General features: G+C 38.3%; 2 protein-coding genes across 3 annotated transcripts in view; one reads left to right on the top strand and one right to left on the bottom strand.

Moving 5' to 3' along the window:
* Set1 (SET domain containing 1) overlaps positions 1-10,293 on the bottom strand; it is a 30,574-nt gene extending 20,281 nt beyond the window's left edge. The window contains 7 exon segments of the mRNA XM_067095195.1: positions 604-831; positions 2,929-3,136; positions 3,637-3,820; positions 4,248-4,343; positions 4,665-4,782; positions 5,434-5,592; positions 10,167-10,293. Of these exon segments, the coding sequence (XP_066951296.1) occupies positions 604-831; positions 2,929-3,136; positions 3,637-3,820; positions 4,248-4,343; positions 4,665-4,782; positions 5,434-5,576 (977 nt within the window). The 5' untranslated portion in view covers positions 5,577-5,592; positions 10,167-10,293.
* A 477-nt stretch (positions 10,294-10,770) lies between these two features.
* vls (valois) lies at positions 10,771-23,773 on the top strand. 2 transcript variants are annotated; one of them, XM_067095197.1, is made up of 8 exons: positions 10,771-11,079; positions 16,067-16,157; positions 17,781-17,962; positions 18,813-18,967; positions 20,802-20,974; positions 21,146-21,335; positions 22,079-22,153; positions 23,611-23,773. In XM_067095197.1, the coding sequence occupies exons 1-8, from the start codon at positions 11,002-11,004 to the stop codon at positions 23,723-23,725; spliced, it is 1,059 nt and encodes a 352-aa protein (XP_066951298.1). In that variant the 5' UTR covers positions 10,771-11,001; the 3' UTR covers positions 23,726-23,773. The 2 variants fall into 2 exon arrangements, with proteins under 2 accessions (XP_066951298.1, XP_066951299.1); XM_067095198.1 differs by having other exon boundaries at positions 10,855-11,079; positions 16,070-16,157.
* The last annotated feature ends 1,963 nt before the right edge of the window (positions 23,774-25,736 follow it).

Consider the following 25,736-nt stretch of genomic DNA (forward strand, 5'->3'; position numbering starts at 1 on the left):
CATGTGGGCCAGCACTATGAGCATCTAGCAATGTGACTGTTTTCAGTTTGAAATACTATATGAAGAAGATGCAAGTTTGAACTGCTCATTCCATAATTTTGGTCCATAATCAACGACCAATTACTAAAATTCTATGGCTTGATAGTTTGTCGAGTGTATCAGTACACTGTCAGTTTAATCTAAAAGAAAACCTTTTATAACTACAACCCTACATTCAAAATAACTGTGGCAACTAGGATGTTCCTGCCAAAACTTTTCACTGCATGAAAGTTTGGGCATAGCTTTTAACTTGTATATGAAACCCTCTTCTTCACTTATCACAGGTTTCTAGGAAAAGTCTTCAGGTACCTAAATTTTTTTTATCTTATTCCAGAAAGAAGCCTGTCATAACATGCATGTAATTCACGCACGAAAGAAAAATTATAAACAACACACATACAAAATACTATAACACAGAAGTCTACAAATCCTCACTAAAATACTAGCCAAACCTTAAGTCAAAATGAACCAGTTAATCTAGAAAGAATGTTTTGAGTTATCAGCTGAAATAAAACACACTTCATCAACACAGTTGAATAAACAAGAAACAAAGCCAACACTTACCCTCCCCTGAACCCTGAATAGGGATACCCTTGGTAATGGTGATGGTATTGTTCATACCCCTGAAAGTTTTGCTGCTGCTGCTGCTGGTACTGGTAAGGCTGCTGCCGCTGATCTGGGTAGAACGACGAGGGCATGGTCGCATTTGCAGACGAAGGAGGTGGTTGAAAAACTGAACTGCTGCTACTGCTGCTGCTGCTGCTGCTAGTCTTTCTCGACTCTTCGTACCTACTGCAGGTTGGAGAATGGTGGCAGTGTTAGTTTGTCTACCACAAGTGTGAGCTACACTGACACTATTAATTCTATGAAATTTAGGGGGAATTATAAAATTCCTTAAAATAAAACACAGCACTAACAATCCAAGTTCCCCGTAACTAACCATGTTTCATTATTTACAATGCCATATGCATTAAAAATTACAGTCCTGAGACATCCCAATTCTATGACACGGAAGATAAAGTGTACAATCTTCGCTGGTTTTCAGAAAGTCCACACAAAGCTTCTAACACCAATCAATCATGCAAATGACAAGATGAGCATACCATGAGATCAACAGTGAGCCTGTTTAAATTTACCAGCAACACCACTGCTTCAAATGCTGGTGAGGCAGAGGGCCTCTGCAAAATTCTGCAACTGTGCTTCATCTTTTACAAACCTCCAACCTCCCTTCCAAGTTCCATCCACTTCTTGACTTTTTGGTCTCTTACTTTACCTCCTTCCTGCTTCCTTTCTTCAGTCTTGCTGTCCAACAACTGCTGGGTTTTTCCCCCGTTACACCGTCAGATCCTTGTACTTCATTTTTATTTTCCAGATCACTTTACCCTGCTATCCAACCACTCCTACTCCATCTTTTCACTGTATTAGGCTCTAAATTGTTGGAATTGCCCCTGAGCTTGGCTTGACAGCCTAAACTTCATAAATCACTCATAAATCCAACCTCCCTCTCACAGTTTTCATCTGAGTAGGTCTGGGTCTTCCAGACCTAATTTGGGCTTCTCTGGTACCCAGAGAAGCTCACCAAAGACTATCATGTACTACTCTCCTATGAGTTACGTGAGGGTCACATCCATGTCGTCTCCATCTCATCATTATCTCATTTACATAAGGAAACTTCTGTAATTACCTTTATGGTATCATTCCTAACTGTGCCCTGGTATCTGATACCTAATATTCATCTTCAAGCTTCCCCAAAAAAAAAAAAAGTTCTCAGATAGTTTCAATGTCACCCCATAATTCATGTCCCAGCAGTAAGACATCGTGCAAAACTTAAGAAACCTTACCTTTATGTACAATTTCAGTCTTATTTGATTTCAAATTTTTTTCATCCTGCTCATTGTCTGATATGCCTTTTCAGTCTTTCACTAAATTTAAACTAAAGTGAACCTGTACTAGATATCACTGTTCCTGAATATTGGAAAAATTCAACCTCATTAACCCTTTTTCCAAGCCTCAACTTCTCTTCAAACTTCAGCCACTTTTCATTACAAAATCTGTGAGCAAGGCAAACACTGTGGAGAAAATAATATCCCCTTGTAACTTTTCACTTTTTACTGCATTTTATGACAAAGACCCGTTCAACATAAACTTTGCATCAAATTTCCTCACGGATAATTTCAATTAATCAGGAATGTCATAATGACATAAGACCTTCTATAATGTTTGTCCCAGGCCTTTTCATAATCAACAAGCCATTAAAAGGGGAATTCTAAGTTCTATCTGTCAGCAGTTTATTATCAGTAAAATTCATCACCCACCATATAAAGTCTTAGTAAAATAAACTCTCAAATAAACAGTAAAATACATATTAAAAAAAGTATGAAGAATCAACATACACTATTCAATATTTTCTAAACACTCCTATCCCTGTGGATACGGCAGTTACTTAAAAATTGTACTGTCACATGCCAAGGTCAGATATAAGACAGAAATCTGTATTCAGAGAAAAACAGCAGAAAAAATAGAAGAGAATATAGAATTTACGCCAAAGTCCAAGCACTGGGACCTACTCAGCACTGAAATGGAAATTGACAGGAAGAAGGTTTGAAAGGTGTAATGAAAATTGACAGTAAGAAGGTTTGAAAGGTGTAACAGGAAGAAAACCTCGCAGTTGCACTATGAAACAATTGTTAAGAGAGGGTGGAAAGTCAGACGGAAGAAAGAGAATATGAACGGAGGTACAGTAAAAGGAATGAAAGAGGTTGCAGCTAGGGGCCGACGGGACGCTGCAAAGACCCTTATTAATGCATATAGTGCACCATGGGAGGTGCACTGACAGCACTAACCCTCTACTGGGACAGAACAGTCTTAAAAATTGTTCTTAAGACAAACCTGTTTCTTTCAAAATCATTTTTTTCCGTGGTTCGCCTGTCCCTTTCCCTGCTAGGTTGAGACTGGGTCTCCTCTTCTGGCGGGGGAGGAGGAGGGGGTTTGGCCGGGGGAGGTGGTCTTTTCCTTGCTTCTTTGGCTTCTTCTTCTCTCTTGGCCTCCTCCTCTAACATTTCCCCTACTTCTGCCACCCGTTTCTTGCATTCCTTTCCTGTGCCAACAAAGGTAAAGGTAAAAATACTACCAAGTCCTTGAATATATTATCTGAAAACACTCTTACACAGTAACCAAAAAGGGTGCTAAATAGTTTTTGCAATGCCAAAACATTTAATTTGAATATCCACTGCTAATACTTCAGTGGCTGAATATTCACTGCTAATACTTCAGTGGCTAAGTTAACCTGAACTAAAGAATCAAGGATTACAGTGTAAACTGAAACTGAAGTATTAAGAAATAGAGTAAACTGGAACTAAGAATCAAGAGATGGAGTGTAAACTGGAACTGAAGAATCAAAGACACTTTCAACAAGAAGTGATATATGAAGAACTGGAAAATACAGGCATATTCAAGTTACTGTGGTGGGTCACTAATGCATAATGTATGAAGTAAAATGGACTGAACCTCAATCCCACTAGAATTCATTGGAAAAATACACGTAGACAAATCTCAAAAGCCACATGGGATCATATTGAAGTTCACCCAAGGTCTTACCGAAAGGGTCAAGGAAAACTTGCAACACCTTCCCCATAAGGGTTGCATTGTTCAGTTTTTTAACACACATTCTGGCAGATTCTGGCTCTTCAAACACTAGCCTAGCCACGCCCAAATGCTTCCGAGAGAGATCGTGGGTGAATATCTCCAGCTCTTCAATGGCCCCACACTGATGTTTGTTGACCTGTCATTAAAAGTTCAAAACAAAACATTACTTTACCTTTGATAACATCAACTAAGAAGCAACAGGACTTTCAAAATATAAACCAACGACTCTTGAATACCAATTCTTCGAGTATGGGCCCAAGAAAATTATGCATGTGAAATCACCGATTTAAATCAAATGTGCAACATTAAATTCTACAGAAGGTTTTACCCACAGACAGTAATCATTCTTTTGCTTGCTACAGGCTTCCAGTTCAAGTAAAATTGTGGGTGCATCATATACTGTAACAGTAATATTATCATCAGTTTACGCTGGTGAACCTTGTAAAAAGAAAGATACAAAAAATTTTATCTCTATGATACAGGAAAATAATAATCATGGAACTGACAAACATGAACAGTTAACACTCAATTAAGTTCATTAAGTAATGACCTTGTTAACTTACAATTTCATTATGGAGGAACTGCTTATCGATGTTGTCATTGATGTTGAATATTGTAACTTCCAATGGTGGTGGTGATCCTACATAATCCGAGTCAATCTGAAATTTCAAGTCCTTGTGAGATTTGAGCAGTGAATGTAATTCACAAACCCTAAAAGTCCATTTCTTGTTTCGGCTTCTTAGGTAGGGACAACAAATTTTTAAAAACATGCAATGGGGTTCAATTTAGCAAGATCCATACCATTCTTACTAGCCCAAAATAACATTACCGTATACTGTACAAACATTTGGTTCTAAATGAATTATGTACACTCAATTACAAAAATGCTTTACTGTACTCTTTGCTTCCTGGTGTACAAACATATTTCAAGCTGCTTCAGTTGCATCACGCAAGGGGTAATGTATGAAACATATCTTTACCTTGAATCGCGGAACAGATATGTCCATAGTTTCCGGCCGGATCCATATTTTTTGCTTTCTTGGATCACGCAACACAACAGCAGGATAAGTTGGGTCTCCTTCAACAACACCCTCAAATCTGTGGAGAAAATGCTGAGTAAACAAACACACCTAAAACAACCAGTTCTCTGTGAATATATCTAATTCAGTTACTGTCAAAACAATTCCACATTTACAAAAATACTGTGAAGTTGCATGTTTATGAGCTCCAACGGCTCTGAAACAACAGGTTGTCTTTATATTTGTAATGCTTTCTACCTATGAAAGAGCTCCAGGGTAGATAAGCGAAGACTTCCTTTTCACAGGCTGAGTTAGAAACATGGTGCCAAAGATGCAATTTCTTTTTGGGTATGCTGGGTCATTCTTAGAGCTTATGATAATGTGACAGATGAGGATACTTTTCCAGTCACTGTGCTTGCTCATGAAGTAAGGGCCCTTTCTACCTCTCTACACTTTAAAAGGAATTTGGATAACGAGTCTCATTTAATAGCAGGCACTCAGAAGTGCCAATTTACTTTAGCTGGTTTTTATCTCAGGGGCAACTCACATATACGATGGGATTTCGTTTCAATAGGGATTGCAGTGTTTACTGGACATGTGCTCCCTGCTTTGGTTTCTAACATAAAATAGATACTAATGAAGCTGGCACGGTCTAAGCAAGTGCCGTCAAAAGTCTGTAGCAGGATAATGTACTCCAATGCTTCAAACCTTTATGCACTTTTGTGCTTACCTATACAATTTACTAGCTCCATTTACAAGTACTGGATCGATAAGCAACTTGTAATTTCTCTTTTGTGGATGAGATGGAGATGGACCATGTTTTGGAGGACCAGCACGCTGTGGAGGGTGGTGAGTGCAGGGACGCTGATCCATAGCACCTTCTACACACCTGCAATTAAGAACAGACACATTCTAGCATTAGCACTATAATAATGAAAAAGGTCTCGCTGGATAAATCAAGCTGAAAAGTCACCGAATTACTATTAATAATCAGATCATGAACCCTAGTTACACGGAACAAGCCCACAGGGGACACTGACTTGAAATTCAAGCTCCCAAATGCATCTTGAAGGAAGAAAAGTGATTGGACCTCCTTGTTCAAATAGATTTAGTTTTTGTTATGCTTTAATTCCAAAGATTTGTCAAGATCCAATATTGCTAACCAGTATGAGTGTGAATCCCAATATGACAGGTTTTACAAAGGCTGGGATTATGAACTTCAACTCATCAGTACTTCTCTACCTGGATTTTCAAGACCCCACTGAGATGTAAACTAACATTTACCAGTGTCCACGGAGGCCCAATAATTGATGGTTTCTATGAAACTGAATACGGTTGACAATAACAAGGCATCATGGTGGGTCGTACAAGACATATTAGCTTTCTGCAACAGCTGACAAGTGTGCCATGTACCAAAGTGAAAACTCCCCGCATGAACATTTAAACTAAGGCAAAGAGAAAACTTCTAACTTCTGGTGGATTTTTGTGCCCAGAAAATAACCTCTAAGATTTGCTTATAGATGTCCATAAAATGAATTAAATTACATATGTGTTGGAAGGTTAGCTGTGACAAATGCTTATGGAGTGGGACTTCGCAAAGAGATATTAAAATTATTTAATACAGCCTAAAAAATAAAGACATTCCATTAGATACATAGACAATTCAGTTACAAACAAGACGTATGTAAACACATGAAATTCGAGCTTTCTTCAAAATCCCAAAACACATATCCAAGTATTTCTGAACTACAAATAACAAATTCATCAGCAAGAAAATATAACTTTTAAAAGTAAAATTTGTTTTTCCCAGGTACACAAACCAAATTCTTTTAAGGAGTATTCTTAAGCGTAAGCTGGAACTGGTCATTGTAGCTTAGTAACCAGGTAGCTAACTGACAGTTAAAGGTGGGTGAGTGGGGAAATACCCTCTCTCAGTTGCCATCACCAAGCACTGTCTCCTTTAGAACCAGAGTCAAAGTGGGAAATGTGATAACAGGCTCTGTCGTACACCTAGTAAAAGCACTGACAACTTTAAACTTTATTTGTTCCTGAGGAAATACAACCACTGTCTTTTATGTTGGAGACTCACTCATTGTGTGCGTGATGTCATCCCTCTCACCTGACTGGAGGCTGAACCCACCTAAAATGTCATGCTCACAGTCACAACTGTGAGCAGGAGAGTGATGACACCTGTAACCTCCTATTTGGTCTGACATCAGGATAACAGTGACGGGGCACCAACTGAGTGTGTCTCAGTCATGCTCATGTAAGGAATTCTCAGAGAATTTCTCTTGCCACCTTACATGGATTTGTGAAAGGCCGCAATTCAGGAGGAGGTTCCTGTCTCTAGCCACGACTTGGGATTCTCTCTGATCTACCTGCTCAAGGGCACAAGCTGGGAGGGAAGATTGTTTAGTGCTCACCAGCTGCTGCCCATGTAGTGGGAGCAGGTGGAGTTGCCTGGGTGGAACGAACTTCACCAAACATGACAGGTGGCCAAGGATGATCTGGCAAAGCTGAACTGGTTGTTCCTGCTAAGATAGGAACAGTACTGTCATCTGCCTGAGCTTGCTGACACAAGAGTACCTATAAGCATACTGTTTGGGTATGAGATCTAACTTTTTCCATTTCATGACAAATTGTGAGTAGGCATTTTCTGTTCCAGAGCAACAGCACCTCTGAGGATGCCAGAACCAGCCAAGCGTCTAGGTAATGCAGCAGTATAAAAGCTGTGAATAGGCCAAGCCAATACTAAGTTGAATATCCTACTAAACCTTTTTCCACTGCATGGATGACCACCCTGCACATTCTTTGCAGATCAAATTCCATCTATATACAAAACACAAAACAATTGTGGACCAATTAAAAGAGAGATGTCTATCATTCATACATGCTCTTCTGTCACTTACAACATCTTTGATTGTTTTTTCTCCATGCTTTATTCAAGAAAAAACATAAACATAAACAGACATAAAACTCAGCATAACATAGAGCAGAACATCAACGTTAAATGACAACTGTACAAAAAATGTCTAGTGACAGCAGGTGAGTAAGGGTATTCTTCTACTCACCACCTTTGAACATCACTTAATCAACTTATCACTAAGTTTCAATGACAGACTCCAGTTCATGCTATGAAGTACAACACAAAAGGCTCTGGTTTGTATTTCCATAGGACCACAGTAATACATAAAGGTGTATGGATACAAGTTTACTGTTAACCTGCTTGCCCTTACTACCAACTATTACAACAAGATCACACAGTTTCACGATCCACATACCCATGAGAACATGTACAACAAAAATATACTACTTCACAGTTTAAATTTGAAAAGACTGATATAAGGAGTGTGACTTGATGCGCATATTCTTAAAAATTCAGATTTCATGAATGGCACCATACAAAGCTTCCATACTATTTTATAATGGAAATAATGTGCAGTTTTCCCACGTATAACAGTGTTATGTGAAAATTGTTTTCTCAGCATTTTCCGTTAATGAATGGTTAATTGGTTATGTCAATTCAAGTCAAATAACACTAAAGAAGAGTGACAGTGCATGGCACGTGTACATGGTATATCCCAATTTGTAATTTAACGTGTGCACTAATATGTATAGCCATGCAAAGACAGGTGTTCATTCTACACTTCTGCCTATGAACTTCCTATGCAGTAAGTATGCTAGCTTGAATGGGTCACAATGCTTACAAGACGAGTCTATTAGGCTTGGCACTAGTTTAGCTCATAGCAAGTCATCACTATTTCAACTTTCAAGTCTACCCCTAAGTGTCCAGGCAAATAATTCTAACAGGTTTTAGGCCTAGGTGCTTACGTAAGAACTAAGATCAAGACCTAGCCTAGTTGTTTTAACAATCAAACCCAGATCAGTCAACCCGGTAATGGCCAATAAGGAGCAGTGACCATGACCAACTAGCCTAGGCCTACCTAGTCTAGGATAATAGCTTCTGATCCAAATTACCCTAGGCTAGAACTATCACGACCATAAGTAATTCCACTGTCACGGAATGTTGAATTCAGCCGTCAAAAATCACACCAAAATACTAAATCAGAACTGTGACACCCACTCTTGGCTTGAACTATGCTAAAAACAACGTTGACAAACAAGGGCCCCATGCAGTTGTCGAGGCCTAAGTAGTTCCACACTTTCTGCATTACATTCACAGGCCTCCTAAATTGCCAAATGCATTTATGTTGGATGGGTTTGGTCTATCCTCATAAAATTTAAGAAATTGAGTTTAACCGAGAGTAAATATGACCTGAAGTTTTCAGGCTGATCTAAGATTAGGAAAAATGACAGTAGAACTAAACAATAGCTCCACATGGGGTATTACTTTGGAAATTGATTTTTCCTATAGTATTTTAGATGCTTATCGAGAATTTACGGTTATTTTTTGTTGGTCAACTGTAATTAACCTCAGAAGTCGTATGCTGGCCATCCTGGAATGTTATTGTGCATGAGCAGTGTTATAGGGGAGCTTTTGGTAAAATATGGAGTTTCCTTTACCAGGGGGCTCCTCCCCCCAACTAAGCAACACAGCCTGCTAGGTTAGGTTAGGTTTGGGTACGTTAGGTTAGTATGGTTCCTTTTATAATAGGTTACCTTAGCCAATCCCTTCTTAAACATATGGCTCCCTGATGACTTGTGCATGTGTGGAACAATTCCATAACAACAACATGGCAGTCCAGTCTTTCTCCCAGGGATTTCCCCAACCCAAAAATCCGCATTCCCAAAGGGTCCCCAACCATCGGTAGATATGAGGTTAATAATAATTGACCGACAATATCTACCACCACCTTCTTCATCAGCAACACTGAAAGTACAAGAAAAATCAATTTCCAGGGTAACAGTCCGTGCAGGGCTGCTGCTTAGATTTACCGTAATGACAATGCCAGGCCTATGGCAGGCTAGGCCTGTTCCTAATTCTAACCTGGCTTATGATGGACAAACCTTTTCCATTGGCTACCCGAAGTCAATACCAGGCTTTTCTCGGGTAGGCCTACCTCGAGGAACCCTCGGCAAATATCTGGCTTAAATTTTCTCGTCCGTAAAATCACGAGGGACGTGGGCCTACCCAAAAGTCCTCAAACACCGAGGATGATGCAAACTTCCCCGACGTGTGAACGGGACGTAAACCTTAAAAACCAACTTACCCTTCCTGACACTACGCATACGCCATCCTAGAGCGCACGCTGCGTAAAATCACGAGCCATTAGGCCCACCCCGTGGGCCCAAATAGGACGGACAACAGTCCACACAGGCCGAAATACGAAAAATGTCTCCCTTCTGCAAAACTAATGAAACTTGACATAGGCTAGGTTTGAGGTTAATGGCAAAACTACACACCTCGATCACCGCTGCTCGCGAGAAAACAGAGCGACACAGAGCCTTCTAAACAGAGCGAAGGGGTTAAAGAGTTCGCAAATGATCTGGCAGGAAACTTACCGGCCTAAAAGACCTAAAATTTCACATAAAATCTCCGTGTGTCCATCTCACGCATAGCTTTACTCCGATACAAAACACTACCTAAGCTTGTCTTCCAACCATCGTATAATAATAAAACATTTTGTGTGGTTTTAGCCATTTTTTATCTCATAAAAGTGTTTGATAATTATTATTGAGTATTTATGTTCATCATATTATTTATTTCACTGATATTTTTATTTATACGAAAATGAAAGAGAATAGACAAGACTTATAAACTACGTTGTGATTGGTCGAGGTTGAGGACACCAGCCAATCAAAACCCCTGTTTTGTCCTCGTTTGGGGGGCTGGAGATAGGGGTTTTCTGGAGATAGGAGTTACCTAGAAAGCTGAGTAATTACACGATATAAAATAAAAATAATTAAAGAAACGATTATTAAAGATCATCCAAGCTGGGGCAATTAATATAGACTAAGATTGCGCGCAGAGAAAAGTACACAAATGACCCAAAGACAGACGAAAGCGCAAATTATGTATGCATAAATGATGGCATCTCAGGAGGGTAGCAGGGCCGGAGGAGAGAAAGGCAGGGGGTAGATACAAATAAAAAGAATTGGTGGGTATGGAGAGGAAAGTAAGGAGAATTTGGCAGGGGGGAGAGGGTGGGGGTGTTTGGGAGGGGAGACGGACCAAGCTAACTCAAGAGCATGAAAACGAAAACAATCATTATGCCACTTGGTGTCATAAAGAACAGTAACCTACGGACGCAGTTCCTGGCCGAAGGCAGTCTACCCCCATCGCCCATTTTTATTATAAAAACGGTGCCCCGGGAAAAAAAAGAACTCTTCTGCGTTAATGGAGAAAATGGCCAACACCTCCCAAAGAGAGGAGAACGATCTCGAGATGAATTCCCCGGAGGAACAAGCTGAAATGGTATATGCTGTGTTTGATTCTTTTCTGAGGCAGTTGGCTAACCCACATGGCTCGACTGATTTTGCCTGTAGCCATTTTTCTAGGGTGGTTTGACCTTCGTCTTCTCCTTTAGAGTTTGTTGGTCAAGTAGACGGAGTTAAATTTATTCATATAAAATATTTCAATTTGTGAGAGAATGAGAACGTGACTCCGTCGAAAGGCCGTGTTAAGGGTTCGGCGTGGTCTGGGGTGGTCCATTAGCAACACTACGCCAGGAATATATTATGCACTGGATTGACTTTAAACTTTATCTTTATGATAGCGAACATGAATTTTAATTGTTTAATATTACTTTCAGACCACGAACACAGGATACCACCGAGGTTTAAAATGTTCTGTAGGTTTTGGCGAATTGGACCTTAATGTCCATCGCAGTTACTGTATTCCTTTAACCCATTATATCCCTTGAATCTAGTAATTAAATGGGACTCCCAGTGGGAAACTGGGCTCTTAGGGCGGGCGAATGTGAACGTGTGTCATTTATAGGTAAATCCCAACCCTAACCCTTTCCTTACCTAACCTAGACCCCCCTACTCTACCCTGACTTAGGGAGCTATAAGTTATGCACAGTACAGGGATGTATCACAACTTTACTGGGATACTGTCTCCGTTTGACTTATGACAGCAGAAATTTTAGGAAAATTAGTTTTGCTTTCATCGGCTGGATTACTGTGGTTACTTTGTAATCTGTCTCTCTGTCGTCAGAGACTAAACTTGTTTTCCCTCTTTGGTGTCCAAAAATAGGGACAGTTGATAAATTAATCATATTTCCTGGGTAATTGTGTTAATATTGTCAAAATCAGACATACTCCTGAAAACTAATTGTTTGCAGATTCTACACAAACCCAAATTAGACATCTCTGGTCAAATTGGGCTTGGTCACATCTGAAGCTATTTGAAAGTCGTAGCCTTCCCTATTTTGTGCTAAAATGACTCTGCCTCAAGGGCTAAGTTCCTTTTCAGATTGCCCGTCCAAATACAATTATTATTCAGAAGACAACCCTGTTCATAGGAGCAAGCCCACAGGAGCCATCAACTTCCAAAGGAAATGAAGTTCATTTGGAAGAGATTACAGAAGACAGTACAAAGTACAGAAAGAGATGAATTAATAAATAGGGAAAACAAGTGATTTGTTTTAGGTTAGTGAAGCATTGAGGTTCTAATTGCACAGCATCTGCAGGAGTCAGTTCTGCCAACTGTGTCAGTACAGTAGTAAAAGACCTCTGGGACAGAAGTTCGACATCTCGGCACATGTACTGCATATTGGTGCTGCTGTTCAGCAAATCTGGTCACTCTTGACATGAACAGAGGACTGGAGATCAATTGTAATGGCTTGGTATTCCTCAGTACACTTTCTTGTACAAGGGACAAGTTATTTACAATTTTTTTTAAATTGTCTTAAAACTGATGGGTAGCCTAATGTACCATTGAACAATGGCAAACACAACCCAGGATGATTTAGCCATGACTTTGACTGGTTGATTTAGCATGTGACAAAAGCAAGAACTGGCTTAATTGTGTGCTTGACGTCACAGCACGCTGTTGGAGAATTATTGGAAATGAAGAACAAGGACAGAAATGGTGGTGGACAAAATTGTACAGGAAGAAACTCTCCTAAAGAAGACCAAAACTCTCAACTTGGTTAGTGAGCATTTATGATGATTTTTTATATGGCAATAGGAAAAGTTTTGCAGAATATATCATATTAGCTCTGTCTTGCTTTTGGGTTAAAAGTAACTACAGCACCCCCTGAACTGGCCTTCTGGTTAGTAATGGACAGCCTACACTTGAACATTTTCAAGTTATCAACATAGTTAAAAGGAAGTTCAGTTATTTTAGTACAAAGGAAGTTCAGTTATTTTCTAGCCTAAAGTATTCTGTATTTTACACTTACAATTGGTAGCCTAGTAAAAAACCATAATGTAGGTGATCAGTAGACCGGAAGAATTATGATGGTTAGGTGTTTGTACTATATATTATATATTACTGTTAACATTGTAATATTATATTACTGTTAACCCCTTCCTTATGGAACTAAGCATAGATTTGGATTTGGTCGTGGTGTTAGGGTAGCCTATGCTACAGGTTTCGTATTTTTTTTATCATTCCATCAAAAGTCATAGGACAGTTTTACTCATATGTAGCAGAGGAGAGTCATCAGGAGGTAGGTAAAGTATGTCTCCAGTTCAAAAGTTTAGTAAGGCTGTAGCCCAATCTAACCTACTTATTTTTCATATTAGTAAGGCAAACCATCGTCATGCCAATTACAGTGCATCACATATATTTTACAGCTGCGGAGCTTTGCCACTGAGTCACATTTTGTAAAGCCTTTGAATTGCATGAAGGGTTTGTTCTTAAATGAGAACTGGAAATTGGAATGATGTAAATCTAGGTGGGAAGAGACCAAAGAAAATGGATAAAGTGGCCTCCATAGGGGGGTAATGCCGTCAGTGCACCTCACTCATTGCCCTTTAGGTATTACTTAAAGTTCTTTGCAGGGTCCCTTTGGCCCCTAGCTGCGACCCCTTTCGTTCCTTATACTGTCTGTCTGTTCTGAATTTCCCTTTCAGCGCTGAATGACTTCATAGGTCCCAGCGCTTGGCCTTTGGCAAAATCTACATTCCATATTCCATTCCATATTTATGATTACAAGACACTGTGTAAGTGGTACCCTCCTGTGGGGTGTAAAACACTTAGTGACTGGTGAGATTAGGATGGTAATATATATAATGTAGAAACTTCATCATTCTCCAAATAATGCATTCAAAAGTCAGATTTTTTTCAGAAATCTGACAAAATTCATAGCAATATTCAGTGTGCATGCCATATAACATTAATATCAAAGGAGTGAAGACTTTTATATTTAATGAAGAAGAGCTGTGCTTTTTGTACGTTATTCCTGTTTGCTGCTAAGTTAATAAAATTCATGAGGGGTAGATAGTGGCAACCTAGGAAGGATGAACTCCTAGGATGAAGACAGAAAAAAGTGAAAGTGCGCACATCACACAACGACCCCACAACGGCTGTGTCTGTTGTAGTAGCACTCGGTATTAGGCAGCGAGTATGTGGTTTTGTTCATTTGTTATTCAGACGACAAACCCTGTTCATATGGAACAAGCCCACAGGCGCCATTGACTTGAAATTCAAGCTTCCAAAGAATATGGTGGTTATTAGGAAGAAGAGGAGTTAAAGGGAAATACAGAAAGTTATCACTTTTTAAAAAAGAAAAAATAAATTTTTAAACAGATAAAAATGTATTAAAATGCAAGGAGAGTAGTATTAAGTAGTAATGCATTGCATGTTTGCTTGAACTTTAGAAGTTCCAGTTACTTGACATTAGAAGTTCCAATTACTTGACATCCTTAGGGAGATTGTTCCACAGTCCAATAGTGTGAGGAATAAAGGACCTAAATGGGTCCAAATTAGATAAAAGTAAGAAAGACACTATGTTGCTATTAATCTCACAAGACCAGTGATTCAAAGTGAATCTGGAACATTAAGAAAAGAAAAATGTAGAGTACTTTTTCTTTCTTTTAATAGAGGATTTAAGGTCCTCTGAATCACTGCATTGGAGGCGGCGATGAATTGATTTTCTTTCCTTTTTCCTTTTGATTCCTCGTTCCTTCTCTTTTAGCCTTTAAGATTGGATATGATCACTGTCACGTCACCCAACTAGTAGCCTAATTAGATGGGAGAGTACAGACCCTGTGTAGCAGTCTTGGTTGCTATTTACAGCCCTTCGTTGTGTGAGTCAGTAGAACTTCGGACTGTCACTCGATGGGCCAGAGTTCAGTTCTCCTGGCCGGCTGATGAAGAGTTAGAGGAATTTATTTCTGGTGATAGAAATTCATTTCTCATTATAATGTGGTTCGGATTCCACAATAAGCTGTAGGTCCCGTTGCTAAGTAACCAGTTGGTTCTTAGCCACGTGAAATAAGTCTAATCCTTCAGGCCAGCCCTAGGAGAGCTGTTAATCAGCTCAGTGGTTTGGTAAAACTAAGACATACTTAACTTTTTTTTAGCCACAACCCATTTCATTCCTTTTACTGTGCCTCCATTCATATCCTCATTCTTTCACCTTACCTTCCACCCTCTCCTAACAATTGATTTGTAGTGCAGTTGCGAGGTTTTCCTTCCGTCACACCTTTCAAACCTTTTACTATCAATTTCAGTTTCAGTGCTGAATGACCTTACATGTTCCCAGCGCTGGCCCTTAGCCTAAATTCTATACTATTCTGTTCTGTTCTGATAAATAATGATTTTAGAAGTCTTGTAGAAAACACAAGTATTTGGTGTAATGGGCACAGAAAAATGAATGCCAAGAGGAGTTTTGAAGCGTGAGCATTTTTCTTATCCTCCTCAGGCTTCGGCCACTTGCCAATTCTCTGCTGTATGCTCTTGGGAGTAATTAATTTTAAATTTCTGTGTAATTACTTCTCATATGGGCCTTCAAAGGCAAGTTGTATACGTTACATATAGGATGTTGTATAAGCTGTAGGTCCCGTTGCTAGATAACCAGTTGGTTCTTAGCCACGTAAAAATAAAAATAATCCTTCGGGCCAGCCCTAGGAGAGCTGTTAATCAGCTCAGTGGCCTGCTTAAACTAAGACATAACTTTTTTTTATTCAAAGTGCACAGTATTCTCAATCGTTTTTTTCCATACTTTCATGGATGATAATTTCACACGTGAATTTGCCAATCAAGAATTGTATGACATGGTGTATTGTCCTTAGAACTTGAAATGATCAATAAAAAATTATTCTTTTTAATATTAACCAACTATCATTCTGTGTATTCCAGCAAAAAGAATTGTGTATTTATTTTGAATGAGTTATTCTATGGTGGCTTAAAAGTATTCTTCTGAGTTCCAGTTTTTATTGTCATGTGGGCAAGCAAGAGAGCATTGTTAAGTCTTTTCGAGAAAATTGAATTTTCATTATTTTTTCAGCAGGACATAACGAGCCCCCAGGAAATGGAACACGTGGATCACATTCCTTGTCAAGTGGAGAAGCACCTGGATTTCATAACCTTCAATAAACGTAAGATTAGAGAGAAAATCTCTCTTATGTGGCTTCTTCACTTTGTAAATTTTATTGAGACTTGTAACATGAACTTATAAATACAGTGGACCCCCGCCTATTCGCGGTTCTGGATTTGTGGCTTCGACTATTCGTAGATTTTTCTGTGGAACGTATATACACATTATTCGCGGAAAATTCACCTATTCGCAGTATTTTTCATAGAGAAATATTCACTAATTACAGGCAGTCCCCGGTTAACGGCAGGCTCGGTTAACAGCGATCCGGTTTTATGGGGCTTGTCGAGTGACGAAAATCGCCGATTTCCACTTATCGGCGCCGATAATTGGGTATTGGCGCCGATACATACCTAACAGTGGTGCCAGTAACTGAAAATCGGCGCTTTTCAGAGCCGATAACCCCCGAAAATCAGCTAGCGACGATTTTCAGTTATCATCACACCCTCAGAAACGGAACCCCACTTATAACCAGGGACTGCCTGTACTGTATTTTCATATTTTTGTGACTAAATGCATTTTTTGTGATAAAACTTAAAATACTCAGGTGTAAGCATTTTTAAAGGGGTTTGTTAGTGTTTGAACTATCAAAATAGGTAATTATAAGCGTTTTTAGAGGGTTGTCAAGTTTTTGCAGATTTTGGCAGTTAGCAGGGGCTTGTGGTATGAATCCCCCGTGAATACTGGGGGTCAACTGTAAATAGTGATTAATTTCTTGTGTACTGTACAGTGAACCCCCCCCATATTCGCGGGGATCGTCCCCCACCCCCGCGAATAGGTCAAATCCGCGAATGCTTAACCCCTCTAAAAACACTTAGAACTGCCCATTTTGATAGCTTAAACCAAGAAAAACCCTGTAAAAATGCTTATACCTGAGTGTTTTAATAGTTTTATCACAAAAAGTGCATTTCATGAAAATTATATGAAAATACAGTAATTAGTGCATATTTCTCATTGAAAAATACCGCGAATGGGCGAATTTTCCGCGAAAAGTGGCTAGATATGTTCCACAGAGAAACCCGCGAATGCGTGAGTCCGCGAACCATGAGAACACGAATACGGGAGGTTTACTGTATTGTGTTTTATTATTGCTGTATTATAAGAAAAGGTGTCCTTATAGTGGTTTGCAAAAGATCCTTTTTCAGTATATTGTTTGATGTAGTTTCAGTTTGGAAAAGATATTCAATTTTTGAGAACCTATAGCTTTTGATCAAAGTTATGAATAGAAGTTAAGTTTACAGTTGTTTTGAGTTAGAGTAGGATCATTTTATTTTCAAAAGACCTTTAGGGCATAAGTCCTAAAGAGCAATTTAACCTTACTGCTTTGCTCAGAATCTTTTGTTCTCGTAGATGGTATATACTCAATAAGATTAAATAGATTTACCGAAATCTATTACAGCTTTATAAATACTTCATAATTCAATAGACAGTAAATGCCAAAAGGGCTGCCTTAATATTTTTTTCCTTTATTCAAAATTAAGGATTTCTTCTAATTATTGTAGCTGTTGTGACTATATGCCATTTTTGAAAGTTGGTATGTCTAGGTTTCAGTATTTGAAGAGAAACATAGCCTTTCTTCATGTGCAGTTATTTTATCGTAGTTTTTAATACGCGGAATGCCCCACAGACGGCCATCTATTGATGGGTAGCAGCAGTCTAACAGGACGGTACTGGGGTGGCTCGCTGTGGTACTACGAAACAGCGTCACTTGCTCCAGACGTGGAAAAGTGTACGTCAGGACACGAAATAACATCCGGTCTAGCAGATGGCGTTTACTTAGATGATGAAACTTCGATCATGATTGGACAGGTAAGTTAGTTTTCCTCTTATAGTTGCTTGCTTGTTAAAATCTCTCTCTCTCTCTCTCTCTCTCTCTCTCATACTTTATTTCCTCGCTATTTGCTGTAGATAGTACTGAAGGTACTTTGCAGTGCTACTTTCCACTTTTCATTCTTTCCCTGTGGTCTTCCTAACTAGCAGTCCAGCTTCATTAACTCTACTTTTCTCCAGTTTTCAGCTCAATAGTAAAAAATCTTGATGGCAAAACTTGTAAGACTTTAGGAAAAAGGTCTTATTGAACTTCGGTAATCATAACAATGCTTTATCACTTAGTGGCTATTTATTCAGTGTAAGTTTGTTTTACTTGTTAGTGGACTTTAAACTTTGATCTGAGTGAATGTTTTCAAATTTTGAATGGTTATGATAACCCTGCAGATCATATTTAATTCCTAGCATTTTTCATAGCTAATTACATTTTAAGATCAATGACTGCACCTTAGGTTATAGCAACCTCTAGATAAGTTTTCTCAGATCTTGATTACAAAACAGCAAGTCATCAAATCATTGATGCTTAGATATATTGCAGGTGTAATTTATTGAGTCGACAGGAATTGACATTAATAACTTTAACTTAGAACTTTTAACTTTGTGTGGATTCCTCGCCATAATGCCAAGTATATTTGTAGTTGTTTGTCCCCAAATTGTAACAGAAAATTTTGAAGTTTACAACTTTATAAGTATGTACCGTACAGTATTCTGTACACATGAAGTGCTTTCCATCCATTATCAAGCCCAGCAAGAATGCATTGCTTCCAATAATGATGTCATTTGTTTGCAATTTATTAGTTGGATAATTTTCTTTCATCTGTGGTTATTTCAGGATACAGGCACAGTTGAATTCTTAACGATAGCAAAGACAGAAACCGGGACACATTTAAGGAGCGTATGTCAGCTGGACGAACATTTAGATGTCGTACATTGTGTGAAGGTCACTTGCAATCGTAAGAATGCGTTAACAGCCTCAGCAGACATGAGGTATGTTTGAACTCGTGGGTAATCAGTGTTGTAGTTGTAAAGTACAGTAGCATACATAATTTTGTAACCCAAATGTGCTCTTTTGAAATATTGCAATGTTAAGCAAGATCACTCCTAGTGGCAAAGATACGTCTTGTAACTTTGAATTGCAAAACATATATGACTTGTACAAGAATTTTATTATATGGTGTCATGACAGTATCACTTAAAAAGTTATTTGTGGGTTGCTTCTTTTTATTGGATTTGTAGATTTTTTCAGTTGTTTATGGACCTTTTTTTTTCTCTCTCTCACTTACTATATACTACTTGTATTGTACAGTATTGCATGTTACAAAATTTTCTCTTATCTTTTATAACTTTGAACAAAACCCAGTGCATTTTGCATTTGTGCTAGATGTAGCTTGGTTATGTATATTGTTTTGGGTTAAGATTTACCTTTTATATCGTCATTCGCTCTTCCCTACTTTTTCCTACGACTGATCCAGCATTAGTGCGCTCGCTTAGTCATCTTCCTTCATTGTAGTACAGTATTTACTATGCCCTGGGATTTGTCACTTGTAGTATTATGTCCTGGGATTGTTCACATCCCTTGCCTGTCTGAAAGCTGCTGGGTATTATAGGGTCATTTCATTTGTTCTGTATGCCGTTAATAACTCTACCCTCCATATTTGCTTGAGCTTGTGATCAGCTGTTAGTTTGTAAACTCATTTTGAATTTTATAGGCCTGTCAGATAAGCCAAGAGTGTTGAGAAGGATGGAAACTCTGCCTAATGTTTTGTATTGAAGTACAGAGGTGTTTAATTTTAAATGAGCTACAAGCTTAGCTTGGCTTTTCGTATACACAAGTGCCTTAACAATATTGTGAAATGAAAGTACAGGCGGTCCCCGGTTTCTATACACGGGGTTCCGCCGCGTTAACCAATATTCGAAAATCGTCAAAAATCATAAGAAAATCTTACTTTTAATGCTCTGGGTCATTGAAAACGATGTTGATTATGTTTTACATCAAAAAACCTTCAAATTTGATTATTCTGCCATTTTGGGGCCATATTTCTTCCCAGGTTACCCGGAACAGGCGTAAGCCAGGAAATAATTTCTGATGAATATAATTGGGGAACCTCCTTCAGGCCAGCTTGATTGATTATGTATTTGTTAGAGACCCCAGGTTAGGAAGGCCCTAAATCAAGGGAATCCTTCAGGCGAGCTATGTGAGTGTAGAAATTCAACTTACTAGTAAACCATGTTATAATCAATGTTAAATTTTTAGCCTTTTACAGACTTGGCATGGAGAATTACTTAAAAAATGCAATGTTAAATTAGGGGGGTGAGCAAAACAGTCAGACTGCCATTGTGAACTCTTGTGAATTATCAGTGAAGCATTTGGGGCCAGTTACAGTTACCCCTTTGGAACCCCTTCTTTCCAAATTACTGACAAGAGTTTGTTTTGCACTTAATGGGACACTACCAAAAGCTAATGCAGGTGTCCCCTTGGTCTTCAGCTGCATTGCTTTATCTTGCTTTCTGTCCATTTGTTCTACTTTAAACTGTCTGGTAGAGCACTATACGTTCTCCATTTTGCACCCTTTCTGACGTGGTTTGGGCCTTGGGAGTATGTGTTTGCTGTGTACATAATTTATAATTTGATGTGATGCTTAAAGCTAATGTAAGCTGCACTTAAAGCACCCATTAGACATGCCAGCGAGTCTTGTGTTTTGACCATGTGGTCAGGTTATACTACTTAATGATGATGACAGAAATTCTTGGGAATGTTAAGTGCAATGCATAGCCAGTTTAGCCAGTTGTAAGAGTAACCAGTATCTTTGTTGTATTGCAGTATCAGATTATGGGACAGTGAAGGATACAGAGTAGTGAGACTGTTTTCAGTAGCGCACTCACAGCCAGTGACAAGCGTAGCCCCGCATCCCTCCAATGACCAAATTTTCCTCTCTACCGGCATGGATGGGAATGTACTCCTGTGGGATCTTCGGTGTCTGAGACCAGCGTCATGTAAGTGTTTTTGAAGAGAGCTCCTTGACTTATCGTGGGCATCCTAATGCCATTATCTAAATTAGGCCTGAAGTAGAAAGGTTAGGGCAGAACAGATGAAAATTTTTGTGGATTTTATGATACAAAAATGATTGGTCTTTTCTTGTTTAGTATTTGTCTCTCTCTCTCCAGGTGTGTACCGCGACTGGGATAGTAAACCAGAAAGTGTTGTGTGGACTCCAGGTCCAGGTATGGACAATTATGTCGTCGGAACTCAAAATGGAGCCCTCTTACTGCGTAGCACGGGCAATCTGAACGAAAGTCTGTTTTCGTTGAATGGTTTTGAACGTCCCATTTTCAGAATGTGTGAAAACCCATTTAGGTGAGTTGACGTTCAAAAGTTTGGTCTTGGTTACTGATAAAGCAAATCTCTTGTTTATAATAAAATCTAATAAAGAAAGTGACATTGGACTTTCATGTAACAAGACATACCCCTTACCTGCCATAGTTCATTATTATAATGTGCATCTGCTTTAAATGTTAAAATTAAGACCATTTATTTTCACTGGCCACTTCATAGTGTTAGGTTACTGTATGGTTTTATGTTCTCAGGAGGCCATTGATTTACCAGTCCTTGGGGAAACTACTTTAATGAACTGTTATTGAAATTGACTTTTATTGTGTTTTGGAACATTTATTGTGTTTTGGAACATTTAATGCATAGCGAAAGCACTGCAGCAGCAGTGTATATGGTGGTTAAACTACCAAATAATGATAAGCATTCTTTAACATCTATTGCAGTGTATCATATATTTTATAAGGGCTAGGTTACTGTATTTTTGTTAAAAGGAATCGTAAAGTGATACATTATTTTTGCTAGGTATAAAGACTGGGCTTTAAATGTTTTTCTTGTATAAATTATTTTTGTGACAGGTGGCTTTCTATTCACAAAGGTCTTGTACATGTGCACTCCAGTACATTATTACATTTCCCTTTTAATCATATTCCATTCCGTGAATATTCATTTTGGTTAAATGAAAAAAATGTTTGACAGTAATAGTAATGTAACAACAAAATTTGTCTTCCATACAAGGTAATTTTAAATGTATTCTGTTAAAATTTCAGGCCCAACTTGATTGCAGTCTGTGCAGATGATAGCAAAGTGTTGGTAGTTGACGTGCAAGACACACTGAAGACCAAGTGAGTGTAATTTTATTGAGTTTTTGTTAATTGTCATACACATGCCTGCAAAGGTTGTCTCTTATATCAGTAATAATTTCATGTACTGTAGTTTGAATACTGTTTAATGGTACTTAATGCCAATTTTAGTTTAATAATTGAGGTAAAGCCTAAGCATCGTGAATTTCTTGAAGTGTGCTAATCTCATAGGTGTTTTGTGGAATTTGTGAATAGAAATTGCTACGGTAATCATTTCTTCATTTCCCTGATGAAATATAATATAGCCTAATATTATTTCTTCAATACTAGAACATTACTTAATCTCTCTCTCTCTCTCTCTCTCTCTCTCTCTCTCTCTCTCTCAACTGAATCTGTTGAAGAGTGGTACCACTTAGTGTCACTCAAAGTGTCCTGTATAGTACAGGGTTCTTTGCAACATTCCATTGGCCATAGCATCATTGCTCCCTGCCTTACTTTTCATCCCTTTCCTTCCCTTCCATCACATTCCACTTCATTGTCCCAATGTGAACTTTACCCATGTCCAGTTTTCACTTTCCATTCAGGAGCATATCGTTTAGGTCACCTCACGCGAGTCTAGAAATGTGACCCACTGGTCTTGTGGAACTACTTGATAGTAATGATATTTTAGTTGAATTGCTTTTTGATCCAGGTCCTCCTTTACAGTACAGTATATATGTGTTTTTTGGGGTGGAGACTCACATGATGAACTTTACTGTCATTTGTTTCATGTCATCAACATTGTGCATCTTAAGGCCACATGTAGAGTTCTTATGAAGGCAGCTTTCACGTTTTTCATTGGTTTGGATCGGAGGTATTATTTTTATGCACCCCACTGATTTTTTAGTCATCATTATCATCCCAGTGGCAACACTTGTAAATAAAACAGAATTCTACAAGCTCAGAGGCTCCCACAGGGAAAGCAGCTGTGTACAGGAAAACGTATACAGAAGTAAAGGGGAATTAAAATCAGAGTAATTTGAAAATAAAGATAAGACAAACTGAGAAAGTTGTTGTACATATTATTAGATTATGAGTTTGTTTGTTCTTAAGGTATTGAATGAGAGTTACCCTGAGCATGAGTTTGTATGTTGTGAGACAAAAACAGTTGTCAAAAGAACTTTTCTATTAGATTGCGCTTTTGAATTTGTTGACTGCTTTTTATCATATGTATAGTGTTCAATAATAATCATCCCGCATTTCTTGCTGCTTTCATCTTTCTGTGGCATTTTCTATTACATGAAGATGACACTGACTGGTGTGGGTCTCTCTCTCTCTCTCTCTCTCTCTCTCTCTCTCTCTCTCTCTCTCTCTCTCTCTCTCTCTCTCTCTCTCTCTCTCTCTCTCTCTCTGAATAGGAGCATAGAAGGAACACCAATGAATTAGCTAGTTAAAGGAATTTACTCAACTTCTTTTTCTGGAGTGTAACATATTCTGTTTTTATATTTTTCTCATAATAGGTATGAAGATGACAGACACTCTGACTTTGTCCGCGGTATGGCTTGGAAGGATACAGATACCCTCGTAACTTGTGGGTGGGATAAGAAAGTATATTTTCATTTTCTCTCTTTATAAGATCACGTATATTGTTTAGTAGTACTATTAAAAGGATCCAAGTTTTGACTAAGGATTTTATTTAACCTACTGCTGTTTTCACTTCGTACAGTACTATGCTGTTGACATTTGCTAAGCATAATCTTACACAGTGGTAGTTCGGATTCTTAGGTATGCATTAATATAAAAAATACAGTGATGCATGGTTGAAGTTGATGATTCTCTTGTAATATTGCATGAGGAATCTGAATGCAAATATATCGTAAAAACTATTTTCTGTGATTTCTTAACATTTTAGGCTGCATTTTACTCCAGAACTTGATGCAAAGTCCAGGCCAATCTTTTTGATTTAAGTAATAAATGATTGTTAGTTTACAGTAAAAGCAGGCTTTTGTAAAGGTATCTCCTTAGAGCACCTAGAGAGTTTGGTCAGAATAATTTATGAAGCTAGAGATTAAAGTAATGTTTTTGGGATGTGAGAAGCTGCTGTACATTGTAGCCAGCCTGTGTTTGAAAAGTAAATGGTTGAGGTAAACTGAGGTATATTGAAAAATGATTTATTGCAAATTACTGAATATGGTACATACAGTAGTATATTGAAAAGTAAAATACAGTATACAAACAGGTTGTTAAGAAAACAATATGACATAAAAAAGCAAAGGCAAATAAAACAATTATACAAACAGAAGGACACTGGGGCATAAAAGTGTAAACAAATTAGGGAAATATTATTAACATCTAGTAAAGTAATGGTATGAGTGAAAAGGTAACACTGAAAAAGAATGCTATGAATATATGAGGACGAGGAGGAAAATTATTTTGGACATACAGTTTAAGGAAAGACCCAAGGTAACAGGTAAAACTAAATATTAACACGGGCTTTTGCAAGTGACCCTGAGTCACTGGATTGCTTACCTTGGACAGAGCAAGGCACGATGCATGTGGTATCAGTGAGTATAATTGCAGCATGAGTTGACAAAATAGTAACAGGTTTTTTGAAATAAAATGTGTCCGTGAACAGTGTAACGTTGACATGTTCTTTGTTGATGTTTGGTTAGATTTGTAGTGTGTAACTTTGTAAATAGCATTATTATTATTAGTTATTATTGGAGAAGCAAATCCACAGTTATGTGTATGTACATACATTTAAAGATAAATCTTTACAGATAGCTTTTGGGAACTCGTTTGGTTCCCCTTTTCAATCTGATTGAAAAGGGGAACGGAACGAGTTCCCGAAAGCTGTCTACAGATTTATCTTTAAATATATGTACTGTACATATACATAACTGGATTTGCTTCTCCATGTTAAGACTTATGTTACTAAGAGTATTATTATTATTATTATTATTATTATTATTATTATTATTATTTTATTATAATTACAAGCCAAGCTTTATCCTTTGCTGAAAAAGCAGAATGCTAGAAGCCCAAAGGTCCCAACAGGGAAAGCAGACCCTTACAGAAAAGGATATTGAAAAGTAAAGAAGAAAGAGATAAAGAAAAATTACAGTAAAATAAGACAACAAAAAATATGAACCGAGACTTGTGCCAGCCCGCTCAACAGGAAAGCATTTGTAACAGTTAATTAATTACAGTACAGCCCTTTCGGATTTTGAGGCATGACAGAAATGTGAAGTGCCGCAAGCTGTTAGGCACTGGAGTAGGCATTACTTTAGGTTCTTTGCTGCCCCCCTTCAGCCCCTAAACACAGCCCCTTTCATTCCTTTTACTTTACCTCTGTTCATATTCTCTTTCTTCCATCTTACTTTCCACCATCTTCTAACAGTTGTTTCGTAGTGCAAATGTGAGGTTTCCTCTGGCTACACTTTTCATATCTCCTTTACTCTCAATTTCCCTTTTAGTGCCAAATGATTTCACAGGTCCCAGCACTTGTTCCTAGGCCTAAATTTTATACACTGTCCATTTCATGGATTGTTAAATGAAATTTTGGAGAATCTCGACAAGTTTGAAGCTTAGGTTAGAGAGAGAGAAATGTCTGGCTCTATATTGGTGGGTTGGGGGTACCTTGTTT

The sequence above is a fragment of the Macrobrachium rosenbergii genome, chromosome 51 (genome assembly GCF_040412425.1).
Source record: "Macrobrachium rosenbergii isolate ZJJX-2024 chromosome 51, ASM4041242v1, whole genome shotgun sequence".
NCBI classification, from domain to species: Eukaryota; Metazoa; Arthropoda; class Malacostraca; order Decapoda; family Palaemonidae; genus Macrobrachium; species Macrobrachium rosenbergii.